This window comes from Haemaphysalis longicornis, unplaced genomic scaffold, assembly GCF_048455015.1.
Source record: "Haemaphysalis longicornis isolate Haplotype H1 unplaced genomic scaffold, Haemaphysalis longicornis Haplotype H1 scaffold_4, whole genome shotgun sequence".
Lineage (NCBI taxonomy): Eukaryota > Metazoa > Arthropoda > Arachnida > Ixodida > Ixodidae > Haemaphysalis > Haemaphysalis longicornis.
The window spans coordinates 155,946-179,818 of NW_027526361.1; the positions used below are offsets into that span (position 1 = coordinate 155,946).

The following is a 23,873-nucleotide window of genomic DNA, read 5'->3' on the forward strand; positions in this document are numbered from 1 at the left end:
TATTTGCCAGCCACACGCAATGTTGCCCACCGAGCCTGGTGGGGCCACTGTACCTAGCGGTCAACAAATATCAGGGTTTGGGGCGCCACACACTTGTCACACCCCTCACCCCCAAGTTTGTTGGTCCTACACAAACACGAAACAACACCTGTCACCCCGGCGAGTAACGGTCTGGCGGTCTCCGTAGTATCGCACTCCGCCTGAGCACAGGTGTCGATGCAGGTGTCGCAGGACTTGCACGTGGTGCCACAGTGGCGCGAGTAGCACCAGCTCCTGGTGCGGTGCTGGCAGCGGTCGGTGTAATTGGCTCTCCTGCCTGCTGGCTTCCTGAAGGGGCGGCTGAGGTTGCCAGGCGAGGCCTCACATGGTCAGCATGCCGGTGCCACGTGGTCCCGTCCGACATGCGGACGAGCAGTGACGATGCACTGGCAGGAGTGACCACGTGCCCGGCAGACCAGGGTGGACCAGGCCGGAAGTTCCTGGTGAAGACAGGAGCCCCAGAATCCGGCAAGGGCCCAGGACGGCAACCTCGGTCAGCCGCCAGCTTCTGCTTGAGCTGCTTCAGGAGCGCTGTGGACCGGAGGTCTGGGTGCAACACGTCCAACGGTGTCTTCACCATGCGGCCCAACAGGAGCTCACAGGGGGCACGGCCCGTGACGTCATGGGGTGTGGTCCGGTACTGGAACAGGACCCGGGCAACCTGCGTCATGAAATCCCCAGCCTTGCTCTTCTTAAGCTTGTCCTTGACAGTTTGCACCACCTGCTCGGCAGCACCATTCGACGCACGGTGGTACGGCGGAACCATCATCCGACGGATTCCGTTCTTCGTCAGCCAGGCCAGGTATCCTCACTGGCGAAAGCGGGACCGTTGTCGGACACGATGACGTCCGGCAACCCCTGGGCTGCGAAGACTTGCCGCAGCGCCGCAATGGTTGCTCCTGCCGAGGGAGTGGTGACCGGAAGCACCTCCACCCACTTGGAGAAGGCATCCACCACCACCAGGAACTAGTGGCCCTTGAAGGGGCCCTCGAAGTCCACGTGCAGGCGGGACCAGGGTCTTTCCGGGAACGGCCAGGGGGTGATCTCCACATGGCGCAAGGCTCGCTGGTTCTCCTGGCAGACTTGGCAGCTCTGCACCATGCGAGCAATGTTCTGGTCCAGGCCAGGCCACCAAACGTGGGACCAGGCCACCATCTTGGTCTCCTCCACGCCTGGATGACCCGCGTGCAGCAACTGCAAGACCCTGGACCGCAGGCTCTGTGGAATCACCACCCTGGAACCCCACAGCAGGCAGCCCTGCTGCAGGCTCAGCTCGGCGGCCTTGTGGCTGTATGTACGCTCCGCCAACTCCTCCCCTCGGGACACCGCCTTGACCACCTGCGACAGGACTGGGTCCCGGCTGGTTGCCTGCGACACTGCCGATCTGGACAGCACCTCCGGGTAGGCGTGCTCCAGCATGAACACTTCGGCAGGTTCAGGAACAGCAGCAGGCACCTCTGGCAGGGGCAGTCGGCTCAGGGCATCAGCAGGTGCCAGGTCCTTTCCCGGACGGTAGACCAGCCGGTAGTTGTAGGCCGCGAGCCTCAAGGCCCAGCGCACCACTCGAGGCGATGCCTGCACTGAAACCGCCTTGTCAGGCCCCAGCAGTCCCAGCAGCGGCTTGTGGTCCGTAACCGCCTCGAACTTTCGGCCCCACAGGTACTGGTGGAAGCGCTCGACCCTGAACATGAGGGCCAGGCCTTCCTTGTCCAGCTGGCTGTACCGCTGCTCTGCCGCATGAAGCCGACGGGATGCAAACGATACAGGGTGTTCCTGGCCATTCTCCCAGTGGGCAAGGACAGCTCCCACGCCGTACGGCGACGCATCTACAATCAGGACGACAGGCTTGGCCGGATCGAAATGCACCAGCACCAGAGCCTTGGTGATCAGCTCCTTGATGCGCTGGAAGGCCAAGTCTTGTGTGACAAGTGCATGGCGCCCCCCATCCCTGATATTTGTTGGCTGTTAAGTTCAGTGGCCCCACCAGGCTCGGTGGGCAACATTGTGGGTGGCCAGCGAATAAACACCGCCGAGCACGGCTGCTCGCGGTCAGTCACCGTCACCACCAGCACGCTGCATGTCGTCTCTCGGCTGAAGGGTACCCCTACCCTACCCTCCCAGGTTCACGAACACGGGGCTAAATCGTGACACTGGCGACGAGGGAAGAAGCCCGCGGAGCGGCCGAAGCCACCGAGAGCGCCGCCACCGAGAACGCTGAGACACCGCCCCCTCAAGCCAGCCGCCATTACGCCATGCCGCTGTACGGGAGGCTCGAGCCGTTCGAGGGTGAAGGGTCCTCCTGGCCGGTCTACGAAGAACAAGTCAGCGTGTTTTTCCGGGCGAACGACACACCCGAGGCAAAACAGCACGACATTTTCCTGGCCAGCTGCAGGACCCGCGTCTTCGCTCTCCTGCTCGACCTGCTCAAGCTGGCCACGCTGGCCACGCTGTATGACAAGTCGCTGGGTGAGCTGCTCGCGACGCTACGCTCACACTAGCCCGGCTCCGTCGATGTTAATGGAGCGTTTTCGCTTCCACAACCGGAGCCGCCGAGACGGAGAGACGCTCGGGCAGTTCGTCGCAGCGGTGCGAGGGTTGGCGAGCGGCTGCGCCTTCGGGGAGCAGCTCGACTCGCTGCTCCGGGACCGTTTCGTCTGCGGCATCAACGACCCCACCATGCAGACGCGACTCCTGGAGCTTCCCGACCCCTCGCTGGACGACGCCGTGAAGGCAGTGCTGGCGATGGATGCTGCAGCCAAGGACGCGGGCGAGATAGCGCGTGCGGCCGGCTCACTGTTGGCGGAGGCGGCGGTGAAAAAGATAGCGACACGGCATGGCAGGTGCAGTCGCTGCGGTGGTGACTACCCCCCCCCTCTCAGTGCCAGTTCGCGCAAGCGGAGTGCTAAGCGTGCGGAAGAACTGGGCACATTGCTCGGGCGTGCCGAGGGGGGATGACGGCGGACGGACGGAAGCAGCAGCCGGCATCGAGCACAGGTTCCACGCCAGCCCACAGCCGAGGGAGTCGGCGCAAGGGTAGGCGGCGGAGGCGTGCGGCAGCAGCTTCGGGTGCAACGGCTAGGCTTCACGTCGTGGCCGAAGACCCGCAGATTTTCGACATGTGGCACGCGGGCACAGTGCAGCCATCGGTGCCACCATACTTGCTGACCGTCGAAATCTGCGGGCGCCCCAACTCCATGGAGCTGGACACAGGGGCCAGTGTGTCGGTCATGGCCGGGAAAGCCTTCAAGCGCACCTTCTCTGGCGTGGCCGTCGAGGCGTCGGGCGTCATGCTGCGCAGCTACTCCGGACAGCTCGCCCAAGTCGAGGGTCAAGCCCAGGTCAGCGTCCGCCTTGGCGACAGGGAGGCCACCCTTCCCCTGTACCTGACCAACGCCGCCTGTATTAACATTGCCTGACGCGTCGCGCGCTTTTCAATGGGAAGGGTAGGGACGCTTAGTTCAGGCCCTGATCCGCTATGTGGCGCGTGCCGGCGGACATCTCACCCTACGTCACTGCTCGCGAGTCGCGAACGCTGCACCCACTTCTACGACGTGTGTCTGTCAGCTTGCCTGTTGGGCTTCAAGGGCCGTTTCGCTTACATCTTAGCCGCGACGGGGCGCTAGTTCTGTGGCACACTGGGGGATCTCGTTCAACGTGTCACTCGCTTCATAGTTGCTGCATTTTTCCAAAGATAAAGACGGAGGCGGACTGAAATAGTGTAAGAACATACTGATTGTCGGGTAGACATATAGCTAACAGAAAAACGATATTTTCGGATGGGGCAGACATTATTTTATTGATATTTTTCTTTCTAGAGTATTTAGAGAAGAAAAAATTGCGTGCACGTTTTTTGTTCAGGCGCTCACTTCTACGATTACTTTCCAATACAGTTAAACCTCGTTATAACGAGACGGGCTATAACGAAATAATGGATATAACGAGGAAATCGTAATTCCCCTTGAAAGTCCTCATAGAAACCAATGTATTTAAAACCTCATTTTAACGAGGTAAAATTTCCGCGTTACTGGATATAACGAACAAATTTCGTAGAGAAATCAAATTTTGAGCTAATTTTACAACAGTGCGCAACGCGGATTTGAGAGAGTGCAAGACGCGGCATCTGTATTAGCAGTTCAAAACTCCCGCCACGCGCGCGAAGCTGGATGGCGCGCCATGCGGACGCTGCACCCGCGAAGCCCCCACCCTCCTCTCGCTGCGCACGGCATGCAGACAATGGGGCCCTGTTCTGTGATGGGGCCCTTCGATTTACAGTCTCTGACTCACCGCGGGCTCCCTGAGAAGCAGTCCGACGTTCGATTTTCCCATGTATCCCTATGGCTTCGGGAAATCCGCAGGCTATCCGCAGTGAGTCCGAGAAGAACCCCAATGCACACGGCGCGCGCGGTTGCGTCGCCTTCCTCTTCCCCCCGTATCGCCGTATCGCCGATTCGTATCGCCGACGCCGCTGCGTAGTTGTGTTTGTGTGTGCGTGGAAGCGAAAGCGAACTGAAGACAGCTATGATAAAAGCCGTCGCATCGGGCGCGAAGTAAGGTAAGGTGCACTCCGTGGTAAGGTGGCAAGAGACTTTGACGTGTGGACGAGTACGCTGTCCACCATCGTGACCAACCGAGAGTCCATCGTCAGCGCTGTTGCACGTGGCTTGAAAAGAAGCGCTAAGGACGGCGTCGGAGGCACCAGATGCGGTGAACGTGCTGCGTCGCTTCGGCGCACACGAGGGCGGCGAAGATGGCGTGAACGTAGCTGTCGCAGCTGAGGGAGCCATCGCTCGCATCAGGAAGGTGCATCAACGTCCAATTATGGACTTCTTCGTAGCCAAGTCTGTTTGAAATACGAGTTTTGAACTGCAATAAAGTAGGTTCGTGACTTTTCCTTTTTACCTCCGGAATGTGTTTATTTTACTGACTACCGCCGTGCAGCAAGATGCTATTTCGCCCGATTTTTGTTTTAGGTAACTACAATGCATAATATTTGCAGTAAATGTCGGCTACGGCTATAACGAAATATTGGCTATAACGAGCAAATCGCGGCGCCCCTTCAATTTCGTTTTAACGAGGTTTAACTGTAATATCACGTGCTTGTAAACTTCAGAAAATTATAGGAAACGAAAGGATAAGCAGCTGGGATCCCGCCACGCTGTCCGGGCGCTTCTACAGTACAGTCCTCAATTTTAGAAGTGCGTACCGATGCGGAGTGCGAACAGCGGGGTCAAAACAATACCTAAATGCGGAGGGGATAGAGGTGGGATGCCCCACTCAGAAAATTTCAGGGCCTGTGATCCGAGTAGATAAGCACGCAAAGCCGGCATCAGCCTGCGGCAGCGCAAGGGATTTTGCTTCGTGACAAAGGAAGTTTTATCAGTGACAGACCAAGACAGACAGGCATGGTGAAAAACAAGAAGGCGTAGGAGCGCCGCCTCGGGAACGCTAAACAAACTTTCCACTATTTTGCATAGTTTCCGAGAAGCGGCGCTGGCTGGCGGACACGAAAGCACGCTAGAAGGCTACGGAGCGGGGAAGGGTAGGAGAGAGCAACAGGAGAGTGGCTGTTTGGCCATTTTTCGCTCACGCGTTAGGCAATGTTTATACAGGCGGCGTTGACCTGACCAAGGGGCCGTCACCGACGCTGCTGGGCCGGAACTGGATCCAGGCTTTGGGTGTGCGGCTGCCGGAGTACCAGGAAGCAGTGCGTGCGGTGGAAGACTTCCCGAGCCTCCTGACCAAGTTCAAGGCCCTGTTCCAGCCCGGGGTGGGCACATTCACCGGCACAGCGGCAAGCATTCATGTGCCAGAGGGAGCACTGCCCCGCCCAGCCAGACTGCATGGACGACGTCATCGAGCAGCTGCTGCACCGGCGGGGGGCCGGCACCAACGGCGGCGGGGTGCTGGGCGCCAACGGCCGCCTGCGGCACCTGGTGGTGCTGGGCGCTGGGGGCAGTGCCCAGCAGGTGGCGCAGGCCATGCGGCAGGCGCACCCACAGGGCCTCCGGCTCGACGACAAGGCCCAGTACGCGCTGGACTTCAGGATCATCGACGGCGACGTGGGCCTGCCGCACAACTCGTTCCGCACGGAGCCCCTGCCCCACGGCTGCCTATGCGTGTATGCCAGCCAGCCGGGGCTGGAGTACATCCGCGAGAGCCTCGAGAAGACCCTGCTGGCCAACCTGGAGCAGGAGGACCGGCTGCCCTTCCACGGCCTGCCCCTGGTCATGGTGTTTGCGGGCCAGGAGGACTTCCTGGGTGAGGAGGGCATCAACCGGGCCAAGAGCCTGCTGTGCCCCTTCGTGGAAGTGGGCGGCGGCCTGGACCCCGTGTGGCTGGAGCAGGCGCTGTGCGCACTGGTGGAGATCATCGAGCGGCGCGCGGACCGGCTGCTCACCTACCAGGCGCTGCCCGCGGCCGCGGGGCCCCGGCCGGACCTGCGGCTGATGCTGTGCATGCTGTGCAGGGACCCGTACGTGCCCGAGCAGGTGCTAGCGCCCCTGCTGGCGCAGCCGGACTGCCTGGCCACGGGCCCACCGCACTGCCTCAGCCTGGACTCCTTCCTGGGCCTTGCCGGAGTCTGGGGCTCCAATCTTTTCCAGGAACTTCCGGCCGGGTCCACCCTGGTCTGCCAGGCACGTGGTCTGTCCTGCCAGTGCGTCGTCGCTGCTCATCCGCATGTCAGACGGGACCACTTGGCACCGGCACGCCGACCATGTGAGGCCTCGCCTGGCGACCTCAGCCGCCCCTTCAGGAAGCCAGCAGGCAGGGGAGCCAGCTTCACCGACCGCTGCCAGCACAGCACCAGGGGCTGGTGCTACTCGCGCCACTGTGGCGCCACGTGCAAGTCCTGCAACACCGGGAAGGCTGACAGCTGGTGCGAGAGTGACACAGGTGGCACCCAATGCTGCCACAACTGCATCGACACCTGTGCCCAGGCGGAGTGCGAGACTACGGAGACCGCCAGACCGTTACTCGCTGGGGTGACAAGTGTTGTTTCGTGTTTGCGTAGGACAAAGAAACTTGGGGGTGAGGGGTGTGACAAGTGTGTGGCGCCCCCCATCCCTGATATTTGTTGGCTGTTAAGTTCAGTGGCCCCACCAGGCTCGGTGGGCAACATTGTGGGTGGCCGGCGAATAAACACCGCCGAGCACGGCTGCTCGCGGTCAGTCACCGTCACCACCAGCACGCTGCATGTCGTCTCTCGGCTGGAGGGTACCCCTACCCTCCCAGATTCACGAACACGCTAAATCGTGACATCTTGCTCCTTCTTCCATGCCCACTGCTGTCCATCTCGAAGCAGAAGATGGAGCGGTTGCAGATGCGATGACAGGTTCAGCACGAAGCTCCTGTAGAAGTTTACGAGGCCCAGGTAGCTCTGCGGCTCCTTCTTGTTCTGGGGCTTGGGCGCCTTGAGCACAGCCTCAACCTTGCGGGCATGCCGGGGCTAGGCCTGCCTGGGAAATGACGTGGCCTAGGTACTCAACGCTGGGGGTCAAGAAAACGCACTTCTCCTGCTTGAGCTTCAGCCCGGCATCCTGCAATCGTGCCAGGACGTTGTGTACGTTCTGCAGGTGGTCCTCGTCGTCTGTACTGGTCACCAGGATGTCGTCCAAGTACACCGCCTCATTCCCCTGAACAGGTTGTCCATCTCCTTCGGGAAAATGGCAGGAGCTGAGGCCATGCCGAACGGTAGGCGCGTGTACTGGAAGAGTCCCAACGTTGTCAAGGCCCTGTTCCAGCTCACCCCAGGCTGGAACAGGGCCTCGAACTTGGTCAGGAGGCTCGGGACGTCCTCCACCACCTGCACTGCTTTCTGGTACTCTGGCAGCTGCACGCCCAAAGCCTGGATCCAGTTCCGGCCCAGCAGCGTCGGTGACTACCACTTGGTCAAGTACAGGGGCAGGGTGGCCTCCCTGTCGCCAAGGCGGACGCTGACCTGGGCTTGACCCTCGACTTGGGCGAGCTGTCCGGAGTAGCTGCGCAGCATGACGCCCGACGCCTCGATGGACACGCCAGGGAAGGTGCGTCTGAAGGCTTTCCCGGCCATGACCGATATGCTGGCCCATGTCCAGCTCCATGGAGATGGGGCGCCCGCAGACTTCGAGGGTCAGCCTGTATGGTGGCACCGACGGCTGCACTCTGTGCCCGCGTGCCACATGTCGAAAATCTGCGGGTCTTCGGCCACGACGTGAAACCTAGCCGTTGCACCCGAAGCTGCTGCCGCACGCCCCCGCCGCCTACCCTTGCGCCGACTCCCTTGGCCGTGGGCTGGCGCGGAACCTGTGCTCGATGCCGGCTGCTGCTTCCGTCCGTCCGCCGTCGTCTCGCCTCGGCACGCTTGAGCAATGTGCCCAGTTCTTCCACACGCAAAGCACTCTGCTTCCGCGAACTGGCACAGTGAGGGGGGGTGGCCACCACCCCAGCGACTGCACCTGCCATGCCGTGTCGCCATCTTGTTCACCGCCGCCTCCGCCGACGGTGAGCCGGCCGCACGCGCTATCTCGCCCGCATCCTTGGCTGCAGCATCCATCGCCAGCGCTGCCTTCACGGCGTTGTCCAGCGAGGGGTCGGGAAGCTCCAGGAGTCGCGTCTGCATGGCGTTGTCGTTGATGCCACAGACGAAACGGTCCCGGAGCAGCGAGTCGAGCTGCTCCCCGAAGGCACAGCCGCTCGCCAACCCTCGCACCGCTGCGACGAACTGCCCGAGCGTCTCTCCGTCTCGGCGGCTCCGGTTGTTGAAGCGAAAATGCTCCATTAAAGGCCAACTGAACTCAAATTTTTGTTTGTCCAAATTTGATCCAAATGAGTAGTCTATGCTCTTAAAATCACCATGGCGAAATCCTTAGCTTCGGTATCACAGAGCACGCCAGGTACCTTCGTTCACAGCACCCCCGAGCAGACGACGTATGCACCTGGCGGAGAGTCGCCGAAACCAGTTCCGAGCGGCCTGTGACGGAGGTTGGGGAACCTGTCCCGTGAAGCTCGTGCTTCTCCGGCGACTTGCACGGCGCTGCGCCGGCTGCAGGGATGCGTTCTGCCGGGATTTCTCTGCTACACCAGCGCGCTGTACCGCCGTCATCATCACATGTTTAAAACTAACCGCATAGGTAGCAATATCCGCCTTTTTTTTTTATGCAAAAAAGAGATTAGAAGCCTTCAAACTATTCACGCGCTTGCAAATGTCTCGGAGTTAGCAAAACTTTTTTTACTTGAAAATATTTTTACTCAAGAAAAAAAAATAGCGCAAAACGAGCACTTACCCTACATTTGTCACTTCTATTGCACCTACCACAGAAAGATACTTTATAAATTCTTGACCACTTGCACTTCCGCGTCCAATATCGGCCATATTTGGGATGGCCCAACGCCACCTCCATCTTTTAGACCTTTCCAAAAGTTTCACGACCTAACTAGAGTTGCTGTACACGCAGGCATAAACATTTGTGCGTCTTTTGCCTCACTCGCTAAGTGAACTAAAATCAGCCTTTCTCGTAGTAACAAATCGTACATCCGCACAAATATCGGCCGTCGTCTTCGCCAAGTGCGAAAGCTAACGAAGCTGCTCCTCTCCTAACAATAAACTAGATTTTTAAATGCAGCGCATTTCTTAGCCTCGCCTCTTCCTGCGTCGGACGGCGTCCACAGCTCCGCGTCCGCAGCAGGTGCGCCTCTCCGCCTTCCCTCCTCTCTCTCAACAGCAGCTGGCGCGCGCATGCGTCGTAGTTAGCCCGTTCGCTCCGTCGCGGTCTCGGCGTAACAGGTGCGTGATAGCAGCGCGTTTCGGCGTGGAAGGGCGCGCGCTGCTTGCGCATGCGCGCTCTCCCCCCCCGTACTGCTCTCCCTCTACTGCGCGCGCTGCAAATATGAAGCGGCTAGCGGTCGCTCGTGCTTCAGTCACTTCGTTGCTCCTTCCTTCCTTGGTTGATGCTCGCTCCACCCTAACGCGACTTTACTCTCCTCTCTCTACCCCAAACCAACACCAACGCAACTACGACCCAACTACCCACCCTAACGCGACTTTACGCGGCGTTATCGACCCCCAATGCTCTGCATTTACTCGTGTTCCCCTCGCGGGAAGGTGCGGGAATTTTTTTGTTCAATTCTCAAGTGAAGTATTTAGCAGTGGTAAAGCGGTAGATTTATTACTTGAGAGTAAAGTGTTTTCAACAGCACATGCCTCTGGTGATAGTAAACAGCGTTACATATAGGAAACTGTTTCGTGTTTTAGTGCATCATTTAGCTGTGGAAGCTGGCTTATAGTTTCAGACCCCTTTTTTAATTCGATTCTCGATGTGCAGCAAGGTGAAAAATACTGGGCCGATATTCACGAAGCTGTTTGTACCTAATGTATTGTAGAAATAGTGATTGGTCTCCACCCGCTTGCAGTTTGTTCCCTTCAAACTGAGCGATGTGAGTTCCGAGGTGCCGGCTACCGAAAGCTACTTTTCGATATCGTAGGAGCAAGTAGCTTTGTAAATCAGGGTCCACTTTTTTCCTCGCAATGCCAAGAATCGCCACTCCAGCAGTTATTCTGATGGAAAAAAATTACTGTCGGATGGTCTACTTCATCTCGATTGATAGCAACGCGACACCGGAATTGGGCATAACTCCATTATCATGGGCAAACGTTGGTGGAAGCTCTTCTGTGGAAATAACAGTGCCAAACGCGACGTAACCATGCGCATTTGAAAGCGGCTCTGAGCGGCCGCCGGTGCTAGCGCGGCTGCTTCCGTTCCCTCACATACGTTACGTCCGGTCGCCGGTAATGGCCGCCTTTTCTATTCAGTTTCGGTTCCGAAAACGCCAATTTCGCGAGCCGTTTGCGTCGCGCGCGTTGACGTTTGAAACGCAGTATTTTGCATTTCACACCCTTTTTGTAGGTACTATTAGGTGACATTATTTTCACGTTGTCGAAAATTTGAGTTCAGTTGGCCTTTAACGTCGATGGAGCCGGGCTGAAGTGTGAGCGCAGCGTGGCGAGCAGCTCACCCAGCGACTTGTGCGGCGTGGCCGGCTTGAGCAGGTCAAGCAGGAGAGCGAAGACGCGGGTCCCGCAGCTGGCCAGGAAGATGTCGCGCTGTTTTGCCTTGGGTGTGTCATTCACCCGGAAAAACACGCCGACTTGTTCCTCGTAGACCGGCCAGGCGGACCCTTCACCGTCGAACGGCTCGAGCCTCCCGTACAGCGGCATGGCGTAATGGCGGCTGGCTTGAGGGGGCGGTGTCTCGGCCTTCTCAGTGGCGGCGCTCTCGGTGACCTCGGCCGCTCCGCGGGCTTCTTCCCTCGTCCCCAAGTGTCACGGTTTAGCCCCACGTTCGTGAACCTGGGCGTGTAGGGATACCCTCCAGCCGAGACGACATGCAGCGTGCTGGCGGTGACGGTGACTGACCGCGAGCTTCTGTACTCGGCGGTGTTTATTTGCCAGCCGCACACAATGTTGCCCACCGAGCCTGGTGGGGCCACTGGACCTAGCGGCCAACGAATATCAGGGTTGGGGGCGCCACACACTTGTGACAGATATTTTTAGGGAAATGTACACCAGGCGTAGATTAAGCATAAATATTACCATGCGCACCTAATGAGTAGACTTTTTGGTAGACGTCGATAAAGTTGGCCGCGGCACAGGGGCAGGTAGCGGTCGGGGTCCGCCCGGGTGCCGTCGAAATTTCGTTCAGTCGCACAAAAATTTTTTTGCTGAAAATATTTGTGAATCCGCACATTGCATATATGGAGGAATGAGGTAAAAAAAATTTAGCAAATTGAAGAGGTTGACCAGCCATGCTTTGTTCGAAATTATGTGAAATCACTTAAGTGTATTTCCCTCGATGCAACAAGGCTCTTCGGCAAAGCATCAATGTCCGCCGACACGCTGTCAAAGCCCGCGCGGCGGACCTCACCAGGGAATGAAACGTACTGTTGGCACTGCCATGAGGCCGTTTTAAGTTGTCGCAGGTGCGAGGGCGGCTTTTTGAATGCGGCGTGGTCGACACGTGTGGTAGTGACAGGTCTGGGCGCCGTTCGGAATATTGCTGCTGGCACCGCTGTTGTGGGGAGCAGAGGGAGAAGTGCACCTTGGCGTTTTGGGGCGCTGTGGGCGATGGAGGGCTACGGTGTCTCGATGGGTGCATCTCGAGAGCCGTCTCGCTTCCTCCGTGCTGTCATCTGCTAGTTCCTTTGCAGGTCTGAATGCGCCGCCAAGCCAGGCCATACGGTGACGTTTAGTTGACGTCAGATATCGCGATCTGCCTCTGCGCGCCTCGCCGTCCGTCGTGTTAATCCAGGAGCCCGCGGTGCCCTGAAGGGGGCGCGGTAACAAAGCGACCCATGTTCATGTCCTCCGCTATACCAGATGTCCCTGGTGGCGCCGGAGGCCAACCAGAAGGCTTGACAACACTCCTGACGGAGACCGCCGTCGCAACGTTCACCGGAGTCTTAACAATCGGTGGTGCGCCCCAATTTTGAAATGCCAAAGGCAGTCGAGGGGACCACCTCAGCATTTACATCTCGTACAAGCAGGAGGTGGCCGTTCAGCTATGGGTGGAGACAGCGGCACGTCAGCGAGGAGGCTACAGTGACCCCGCTGTGCTGAACATACGCCGCCCATTTCCCCACAGGCGGCGTTTGCGTAAGGTATGGTCGGACGCGCCGGGGGACAGGCAAGAAGAGGAAAAGAGGCGCACGGTGATCGTGGCAGGAGACTCGAACATGCTCTACTTCGAGAGGGCAATAAGAGGATGAGTGAGAATGACGAGAGAGGGCAGATTGGCGTATTCCCTAGACAGACGGTCAGAGTAGTTTTAGAAAAAGAGAAGGATAAGATGTGCGACAGCATGCAGGGGCAAAACCTCGTGGTTATAGCTTGAGGGACCAATGGTGTTCTGTAGGGAAGGGGCACTAGAATGTGAAATCAGCACTAGCAATGGGGGTGGGGGAGCTTCGGACGCTGTGCCCGAATGTGCAGGTCGTCGTGAGCACAGTACCAGAGGTGCACGTGGAAGTTCTGGCAATGAACCAGGACACACGACAGCTGAGCAATTTCACTGTCGTCGACATCAACAGTGGCGTCCGACGGGTGGGCTGGAAATGGGTGTTTCAGTGTGACGGAGTTCACTTCAGCGGGCAGGTGCGAGAAGCCATCCGGCGACGACACGCGGCACGAGCAGTGGCTTTTTCAAGGGGGCCACAGGTCTTAGAGAAGGCTACGTTGGCAGGGAGATGGGGAACATAGCTAGGTGGGTGCAGGCAAACAAAAGAGGCAGCGACGGGGTGTCAAGAACAGGGGGAGAACTGAAAATCACGTACATGAACATGCAGGCCGACAGGAAAAGAGATAAATTGAAGGAGATTCATAAGCAGCTAGAGGAGGACGATAGCCGGATATACGCCGTGACCGAGACGCATTTACGCGACCTGGAAGAATCTCTGGTAATTGGAGAGTATGTATGGGAAAGTTGTAACAGGACGGCTGGATGGAGAAAACGCGGAGGAGTTGGTATGCTTATACGGTGGGGGCTAATTGGAAGAGAGTGAAAGAAGTCTCTAAAGAACGTCCGCGTGAAAGGAATAGTTGAGGGTAGGGAGATGGCTTTAGGTGTGTCGTATGTGTGGATGGGTAAGGATAGCAAAGAACAAAACGAAAAACTCGCGGAATGTCTAAAAAAGGACATCGAGGATTTGAAACGTTCGGGGGAGGTACTATTGGTAGGGGACATGCACGTCCACATTGAAGATCTATACGGGTAAACAGACTTCAACGGAAATGTAATGCTAGATATCTGTGATTAGCAAAACCTGATCATAGTAAAAAGAGAACAAAAATGCGAGGGTCAAATCACGTAAGAGTGCGGTAGGAGACAGTCGAGTACTGACTTCTGCCTCCCGTCGGAGGGACTTTATGAATGGTTGGATAAATAAGCATAAATGAGAAAGGCATTTACAGGCTGAGCAGTGAGCGCACGCGTGTACACCTGAGGTTTGGGAAACTGGGGGGCGCGAAACCGGACCGGCCAGGGCAGTGCACCAAGTGAGGCAGTAAAGAAACTGCGGTTATAACCCAGAGCATAGAGGCTCAAATAAGGAAAATCCTTGGGAAAATTAATGGGCATATGACAGGCTAATAAAAACTACGGAGGAACACGCAGTCAAGGCAGAGAGGGAAAATCAATGAAGGGGAGAGAAAACACCAAGAAAAAGTAGGTGGAACAACGAAATCAGGGAGGTTATAGAGAGGCACAAACGTGTCTAGACAGCACAGGCAGGCCAAAAGGAAAGGGAGGCATCAGGAGATGGGCCTAAACTGGGAGCAATATAAGCAAACGAAACAGGAAGTGCAACAATTACAGCAGGCGAAAATAAAGGGGGAGAGAGAGCGATGAGTAGCGCAAATACAAGAGAGGCGAGGTAGACAAGCACCGCAAAATTTTTGAAATCATGTGCTGACATTAGAGAAACACACGAGTCCCTTAGAAGGTGCTACTATACAAAACAAACTGAACAGGGGCAGAGGCTCGAGGTAAAGCAAGCATTACCATATCTTCATGAAATTATCCAGGATAAAATCTGGAACGTGGATAAAGCGGCCCCAAAGCGTGCCAAAGAGATCACGACGGGTAGGCCGGCATGTCTGGAGATGGATGGGGAGAAGCTCAAATGTCAAAAAGGAGAGGAAAAGGTCCCCAAAAATACCACAGTGGGCGAGCACGGGACACTGATAGAGTTTATCAACCAATAAGGGAGAGCAAAGGAAAGCTGCTACAAGCCATAAGCACAGGGATAAAAAAGAAGGCAATGCCGGACCCGTGGCCAACGAGCAGGGTGAACTTAATGTACAAAATGTACAATTGCAAAGGAGACAGGACTGAACCGAGCTCGTACAGGCCAGGCAGCATCCCGTCACTGCTGTAAAGCTTAGGAATGCAGGCAGCGAAGTTTGAAGTAGAGCAGTGGGTACAAGAAAATAGGATACGATAGGAACTTCAAGAAGGGGTCGTCGCAGGTGATCCACCGTAACCGCCGGGATCATAGGGAAATCTCCCTGCTTGGTGCACCTTCTTGATCAGGACAGTGAACTGTGCCACAGTGCCTCTGGGACGACGATCGCAGCAGCAGACAGCGGAGCTTCCAGGACCCTTTCAGGGGGCCATAAAGCGCGGCCGTTCAAGCTCCCGGGATGAGAATCGAGACACCGGTGCACCGATCAGAGGTAGAGGTACCAGATTGCGTAAACCCAAGCGCAAGTGCCAGTGCAAATGCCAGCGGCGCCCGCTCTTGACGGGGACCCACACGTTGTTTCAGCAGGAAACGTCCACTAGCGGCAGCGGCGTCCCAACCGTCCAGGAAATTCCAGTTGGGAGGATCTGGGGCAGCTGCATCCTTGCACGTTGAGTAACCGAGTTCTTGGGGAGTCCTATTCCCTGGCCGTCCGTGAGGACGACGCAGTCGCCACTAGGCATGCTGCTAGGTACACCAAGTTGTCCATCGAGAGAATCTGTCACGAGCTCCGCCAGTTGTTCCGAGCGATCAGAATCCTCACCAGGAGTGGCGATGTGTAGATCGCAGACGCCGGCTCACACACAGCGTGAACGTTCGCCACATTGTCGGTCTCCACAATTTAGGGGTGAGACAGCTGAATCAGGATTTGGGAGCACTTTTTGGAGCAGCGAAACCTTGGTTTTGGAGCAGAAGAACCTTGATTTGGACCAGAAGAACGACATTTATTAGGCCACTTTAGGAGCTTAAAACATCAATTTTTTGGCAACTCAGGGGGGGGGGGGGGGGGGGGGGGGGAGGGTGCACTTTTTAATCGATTTTGAACGTACCTAACACTGAAACAGCCTTTCAATAAAGTTTTTTCTACCAGATTATCACAAGGTACGAAATTCACTACCTTTTTATAACCCACTTTTAATTAAATCTTAGCCTTTATGCATAGATAGTAGAGGTCCATTGAAAATATCTAATTGAAAACGGAATCGTAAGGCCCTTTTATTATGTGAACGCCCAAATTATTTTTGTAATCCCAGACTCGGCTTTAGGCACAAGTGTAGACTCGTCACGGCAGAAGTTGCGCAGAACGAGGTGACGTCGTCGCACCCCACCAGCCCTCCCTTTCAATACCCAAGGTGCATGTTCACTATGATCGTAATTTGAGTAACGTTCGTATGTTTAGCCACCTCACTTTTGGCATTACATTTTACTTTAGATAGATGAACCATTATTACTAGCGTGCAATAATAGCCCGTCCCGCTATCGGACACTGCTTGAACATTTTCCGGCGATGTAGCCTGCGCCACCACTTCTGCAGTGTCGATCGTCCTATTCTCGCTGCTCGCAAGCTCGCTGTCAAAGGCAGCAATAACTCGGCGTTTTATAACACCGCAATGAGTCCGAAATTTTACTTCAAGTGCGCACCGCGCCTCACACTCAAGGCCGAAACATGGCGAATTCGCGGGCACCACGTTGTTTCGGATGAACTCCCATCTTTCTAGTCACGCAACTCCCCGCAACAGATCATGACTAAATGTGAACCCAGCCACCCCCATAACCAAAACCACGAAAGAAGTCGGCGAAGAGCACTCTGCCTGAACCACGAGCAACTGCTTCACCCGGCGGCCATGTTTTCCCAATCTTCACAACCCCAAGATGGCGGCACCCAGTAATGTCGTTCAGGAGATACGGCGCTCCGAAAATTGCCGTTTTTTTCATCACCTTGCACAAGTGGTTTGCCACCTCAGTGCACATAAGTATTTTTTCTACAAGACTTCGCAATGGTTTTTGATGGGATAACTTTAAAAACTCACGCACAACCCGACATTGCGACTTTTGAATTAACTATCTCGGGTTTTTTATTGAATCATCAATCAAATAAACCGTTACAAACAGCATCACCTTGCAGATGCTGGAAAAGTATGCCGTCAGTAAGCATTTTTCCCCACTGAAACTGACGGAAGCGTTAAAATCCTTGGCTCTCAGACCGTTTTGGAGCAGTTTGGCACAATTTTCCATATTTTCAAGCTTTTGGAGCAGCCCGGCGCAGGAAAACAAATTTGTATCACAACTGCACAATGTGCGCAGCTGTCTCACCCCTGCTAAAGCGACTCCTAGATACCAGAGATTTCCTACCCGAGCGCCCGTGGCTACTACATTGCCTTCTCGAGTAGTCGGGACTGGCCTTGTAGTCGGGTCCTCTTGTGCTTCATACACGAAGCGACGGGCTCAAACAAATGCGGAGGTACCCCAAGTTCCTGATCCATTATTATAAGGGTATTAGAAAATTTGTGGGACTGCAGCGCTCTGGGCTTCCCGAACTTCTTGCTCGTTTTTCCGATCAACAATGTTGGCTGTGACGACAGTTTAGCTAAATAGGTGGATTTTAAGAAGACACTAATCAAGCTGGAAAGCATGCAGCGTTTTCAGCGCACGGAAGTGCTCCGCACACTCGCCGGTCGTGCATACCCGTACGGCTCCCGAAACGGCTCAAACCATGAATGCCGAGGCAGCAACCGCTCTTTGCTGCCATCCAGAATCAAGACTGTCGCGAAAAGCAAGGTAAACGTGCAAGAGAGTGGATGATAGTGTGGTGAACAATTGTGCTAAGGATTGTCATCCAAGCTGATTTTGGAAGAGGTGATCGAATTTGTATCGCGATGCGTAGCACCGACGGGTCGTGGAGGCCCGTCGACGGCAGAAAATGAACCTGCCCGAGCACGAGATGCGGCGAGAGGCCGTTGGATGGCATTACCTGCGCTCAAGAATGAGCATAGCACCGATCCCTAGAATGACTATCAACGTGAAAATAAGGTTCCGGATGCGAGAAAGGGGATGATAGTGTGATGAAAAACTGTGTTAAGGATAGTCATTCGCAATTGTAGAGATAGCAGCGACCAAATATCTGCCTCTGTGCTAAGCCTAAACATCCGAGGCGATCCGTGCAACCCAAGCTGGCGGGAGCTGTTGGGGAAGGCGTGCTTCTAATAGCGCTTTCGATTGGGTGAAAAGGAGCACTTCTAACTGCACCCAAAGTGCTCTCGCGAGTTCTGGCGTCTTCCAGTGGTCAGGCAGGAGCAGGGGCGTTGTGTTTCTTTGGTCGAGGAGGAGCACTTTTTTGGCGCCGAGAGCAGTTCTCGGTGCTCCGTCACCAGCGGCGGAGTAACAGGGAACGCCGAGGAAGTCACATGACCTCTTTTACGTCATTTCTGGTTTTATCCCCGGGTGGCGGAGGAAAAATGGCGGAATAGCCGCGATAGTCGCTCAGTGCGTACGGCAGTAGCTAAGCGCGGCCGTCTGGACGATGCTGCTACTTTTAGATGATGAAAGCACCACAGATTCAAGCGCAAACTCATCATTGGACAGCAGCAGCAGCAGCAGCAACGACGACGACGATGATTCGACATTGCATGAGTTTATGTTCGAGCACCTGTTCATCCCGCCGGAGCAGCGACCGAAGGGGCCGACCCCCACGGCCTAATTCACTCTGCCGGACACGCAATAAAGTTTCTCTCTCTCTCTCTCTCTCGACCGAAGGTAGAGTCATATCTGGAAAAGACGGGGGATGCTGTTATCGTTCGCAGCTAATTTTAGGGAGATACGATGGTGACCCTATTATGGACATGAACATCCGCTCGGCTTCTTCATTCGTCACCATGTGGAAGGCAGACACAAAACCACCGGCACGTATCTGGCAAAACTGGCGAGGAAAAGCGTGCGGACAACACGAGCGCGCGAAATGCTCCGGGAAGCGAGAGCGGGAAACGTTTGGTCATATGACTCTTGACATCACACCCTCCCCCTCTTTTCACTGCTCCCGGAGCAGCGCGAATGTTTCATTCGCGGAACGAAAGCATAGTCCCCGTTACTCCCGTGTGCTGCTCTGGCTGCTCGCTCCACTTGCTCCTGTTCTCCCAATGGAATTCGCCATAAAGCTCGTCGGGGACCAGTGTGTTGCGTTTGGGTTGCCCTATCTTTTTGGAGGCCACCAACGTTCGGTTCCCCTATTCTAAAACTGCGTATGAGCAGCAATGCCATATCCCGCTTACCGGCCGCACAGTGACCCGGCACCAGCCCCTCCGCGTGACGCGGCAACCAGCGGCAACCATAAGGCCGCATCACTAGCTGCTGCCTGCGCGCACTGCAGGCCGGTGCAGAGAGCTTGTTGCCGCCTGTCCGAATGTAAAAACAAAGTTTCACATTTGAGGAAGGGGATTGTGCGAGGAATTGTGACTAGCGCTGGTAGTGAAAGCGGCAAACCAAAATCTGCACAACTAACTTCCCTGCGCCTGAGAAACAGAAGTCGGCCTTGAGTCGTTGGGGGAGAACCCCTCTCTGAAGCTCACCGCGAGCGAACTTGCTGCATTTACACTTCCCTCAGGCTCTCCTATTCTAAGGAAAGATTGTGTGAGCCTTCCATTCACCAGAGGACCTTGTGGCCCATATCTGAACGGGAACAGAATGAGATCTCTAGGCCGAGCGGCCACCGCAGCGCCGGCACTTCCGAATATGACGTCATCTGCCGCCGGCCAAGCGCGAAAGGTAGCCACGTCTCTGGCTGCGCCCCTGGGCAGGGGTCATTTATTTTGACGAAAAAAGATGGTTGGGTGTATTTACACATAAAATAAACATGTGTTTCGAATTCAGCATCAAGAAAACCATAATGTAATGCCCCCAACAAAATTTTTTTGAAAAGCTCTTCACCAGCCCTCTAAGCGTGGAGGCTCGCTGGTTTTCGGTGTCTTGCAAAATTCTAGCCAAGTCTGCTGCTGGCCATCTTGCATGGGAATATAATCTCTCGCGGCCATAGTATGCTACGCAGCAAATTCGACTGGTCAGCTGGACCTCTCGAATCACCCAAGCCAAACACCGCCTCACTGAATTTCAAACATTTTCCTCCTCTTCCCAAATGTAGCGAGAATGCGCACATGTCGGAGAGGCAAGGCTCCCACGGCCAGGGCGGCCATTAGGCACCAGGGCGCCCACAAAAGCCGCCGCACTGGCTTATGCACTGCAAGCGTAACCCGCTGGGCCCGAGGCACGCAACTCCGGAACAACGACGCTTTCTTGCCATAATCGGCCGTGGTCTTTCGAAGCATCTTAAACAGGAGCAGCGCTCACCAAAATACCATTACTGTGGCCACAAAGAGAAGCGGGAGCGGCAATATGCACAAACTCCCAGCACCCGCCTCTTATTTCCCTATCTCCCCTCCGCAAACATAACCACAGCTGTCTACAGTGGGTCAGTCAAATCCACGGTCAAGTGTGCATGTGTGCATGTCACGGTCAAACGGGAAATGGAAAAACGGAAACTCTCAGGCGCCCCCACAAGAGAAATGGCAGTGTGACATTGTTTCGTTTTCATCCCAGGTAGAAACCACCAGTTACCCTGCGACTGTTTGGAGCAGAATGGCGCAGGATGACCCTTTTGGCAGAGCTTGGCGCATCAGTTCCACCACTGTAAGCTACAATATTGAAATTTTTCTCAATAATTTTGAGGTTGTTCTCCTTTTTCAAGAAAAAAAAAAAGGTATCTTCACTGTGTAAACTCCTACATTATAAACATTTTCTCACGTTTTTATGTAATAAATATACATACAAAATTTATGTTATTGCATAGCAAATTCTTTTACCTACATTTTGGTGCCAAACAAGTTAACACTTTCGGGACCGTGCCGATTCCCATCGATAGTATGCTATCGATGGATACAAATTTAAATTTCCGCTCTCTCCAAGCGATTATGGACTGCTAACGCCATCCAAACAGTAAAGGAAAAAGTATTTTATCAGTTTCGCTTTCGAGTTTCGTTTTTCCGCCGCGGGGGGGGATTTTCAAATGTCCTTCGCCGATGGGGTGACGAGCTCACGTGGTTTCAGTTATGGCGTCGCTGCTGCTTGCCGATGCTTCGTACGAACGGCGAATTTGGATGGATTCCGATGTATCTGAGCTTGAATATGCGCGTGATGGTATCAGCAAAGATAAGGAAAATGACTCCGATTCGTAAGACTTCAGTACGGACAACGAAAGTGCGTCAAGTCGCTCCGGACCATCCCCAGGTGTCCGCTGGCGAGTCTCGCTTTCTTCTCCGTTCGCTCTATCGCGGGCACGCACTATGGTAAACAGACCCGGCCCTGTTCTAAACGAGCCACAGCTCTTATCTGCAGGGTGTCGACTTCGTTTGGGCAAGACCGTTTGGTGCTGGCTGCACAGAGAGTCGAGTTTTCTCCACAAAGACAGCCCGGAGTTGACCTTGGCATAGCGCTCCGGAGCAGCACGCGGCTGTATATTCACATTTTTGTATGTAAATAACTTTTGTACTTACACCGCTCATATTTGTATATTCTATAAGTCTTATGTATTTCAGATTGTTTTTATGCCTACTGTGTGCAAAGTAGCATTGAGGTTATCATCCATTTTTTTCTTTTTGTTACAACCTTGTTTTCAGAATTTTTCGATAAAATTTCTAATGCATCTGTTGTTGATATTATAACTGTCAGAAAGCCCCATTCTTCCTTTATCATTTCATTACTTACACTTTAGCATCCATCATTTTCTGTCGCAAGAAAAAAATATTCCCTGGACTACCCAAAAACAACTGGTAGGCACTAGTGTTTATATAAATGTATGTAAGTGTTTATAATTTTGCAGTATTACTTTATTTATAAGGGCATTATGTTCAAGTTGCATATTTCAAATTTTTTAAAGGGACGGACAACCGATTTTTGTCGCGTATATGTCCTCTAGCTCATATGAAAGCCAGCGTTTTATATAGCCCGGTAACCACAAGCAATTTCTAAACAAATAGGCAGAAATTATTTTAATTTGGCAGCAAACTTCCTGAAACCGGAAGGGTGGCGGTTCATAGTATCAAAACTTGACACTACAATAAGTGTCCCTGTCACGTGAACTGCAAACCCAGCAGCTACTGTAACTGCTGAAACGTTTATTTACGTATTCAAAATCTTTTAACACAAGTATTTATTTGTACAAGGTTAAATTGTATATCTATTTCTAAACATTGTTTTGAAAATTTTAAAGACACGCCGCCCGCCATTGCTGGGTTGCTCTCAGTGTGGCTAACTGAGCCTTAGGAGCACCGACAAGTGGGCAAGTTGGTATGGAGACATGCTAAAAAAAAGCGCAGAAAAACGCAAGACAAAGAGAAGAACTACACAGGACGAGTCCTCCATGCCCAGAATCAACGGCAGTGTTCAGTAAACAGACCCAGTGAAAGAGCTTTGATGATTCTGCCCGAGTCAGAGGACTTTGTTCTGCCAAAATATTTGATTTCAGTTTCCAAATATGCCAATGGCAGCTTAAAAAAAAAAAGAAAAAAACGTCGCGCCCGGGGAGAACCGAACTTCCCACTTCCACAACAAGCCACATTCTACCTATTGTCTATCCCAACAGATGGCGCATTCGTGCAAAATAGACCGTTGCATTAAGAAAAAACATACAGGAACAGGAAAGCCTGCCATTCAAACATTTATAGCTGGGGACAAGTTTTTTAATGTCGTTTTTCATTGCGCACACAACAGACAAAAGGATGTTGCCAAGCTGCTCTAGGTCATGGTTGCCAGCATTATTTTTGGGAGGGACACATACGGCTCGTAGATCTAAAAATTTCGATTTGAAAAGTTCCAGGGCGTTATCAGCAAAACCGTTTCTCGTCAATGTGCTTTAAGTGATGCCCTTTCATTTGGGTAAGAGAATATATACTCGACAAAAATTGGTTGTCTGTCCCTTTAAATTGTTCCCTGTGCAAAGTGGCATTGATGTCTGTCATTTTTTTTTCTTTTTTTTTTCTTTTCGTAATTTTTTATAAAATGTGTAATAAATCTGTTGTTTGAAATTATTACTGGTTAGGAAGCCCTATTCTTCCTCTATCATTTCGTATCTTAAACTTCAGTATCAGTCATTTTCTGCGGAAAGAAAAAAAATATTTCCTGGAACGCCCAAAAACAACTGAACTTTCCGCAGTCAAGGAAGTGTTAAATAAGGCACTAGCATTTAGCCGCAAAAAAAAAAAAAAAACTTTTTTAGCCGAATAAGAGCTGTCCTTTTTCCCGCGGCAGCAAGAGTTAAGACCCATGCACAAGGCTCATCCTTTATGAGATGCTTGGCTCTGGTATGCACCCACTCCTAAAGACGCAACACGATGCATGTACCAATCAAGGCGCACTGCAGGAGCTGGTTCACAACTTGCCCCAATAAGAGGGAAGGGATTCCCAATGGCCGCTTTCACTGGTGGCCCGGATGAAGATCCCCCCTGGTGAGTCGATTCCCGAATGGAGCCAGCTGCATTGGTTGCTGCCCTGGCTGCAGCCCAGCAATGCGGGTGGTGTTTATGCGAGACAGGAGTGGCACTTGCATGCGATCGAGTCTGTTGACGCCGCCTACCTGGCGTAACCGCTGAGGTAGTGTATGGGGAGGTGCAGGTAGGTCTTGCACAGCATCACCATGTCCAGAACCCCCTGCAACTTCATCAGCTCGCCAAAGGCCTCCTCCATGTCCGCGCACGGGTTCAGCAACAGCGGCATCAGCTGCTCCTGGCTGGCAAGCTCCAGGCCTGCACAGTGATCCATTGATGACTGCCATGCTGTGCATGCATGCACAGTCCCCCTCTGAAAACGCAAGCCTTCCTTGCGTTCGGGCCCTGCTGCCCTGCTTCGCACAGCTTTTTCCAACCTGACAGCAATGAGAAAAGGTCTACACCGCTGACAATGGCAGGGAATAAACAAATGGGCACCACTGTTCCGGCTACATTGAGGCTGTTAAAAATGTTTACAAGGGAAAGTGAATCATACTGTACCCAACTACCATGCACCTTAACAGTTTTGCATGG

At 54.0% G+C, this 23,873-nt stretch overlaps 1 protein-coding gene across 2 annotated transcripts in view; it reads right to left on the bottom strand.

Annotated features, from left to right (window-relative positions):
* The window catches only part of LOC144178098 (protein zwilch homolog), a 261,163-nt gene that overhangs the window by 32,016 nt on the left and 205,274 nt on the right, over window positions 1-23,873 (bottom strand). For both annotated transcript variants that reach the window (XM_077705628.1, XM_077705627.1), the window contains exon 13: window positions 23,429-23,597. In XM_077705628.1, the coding sequence (XP_077561754.1) occupies window positions 23,429-23,597 (169 nt within the window). The remainder of the gene's footprint in view (window positions 1-23,428; window positions 23,598-23,873) is intronic.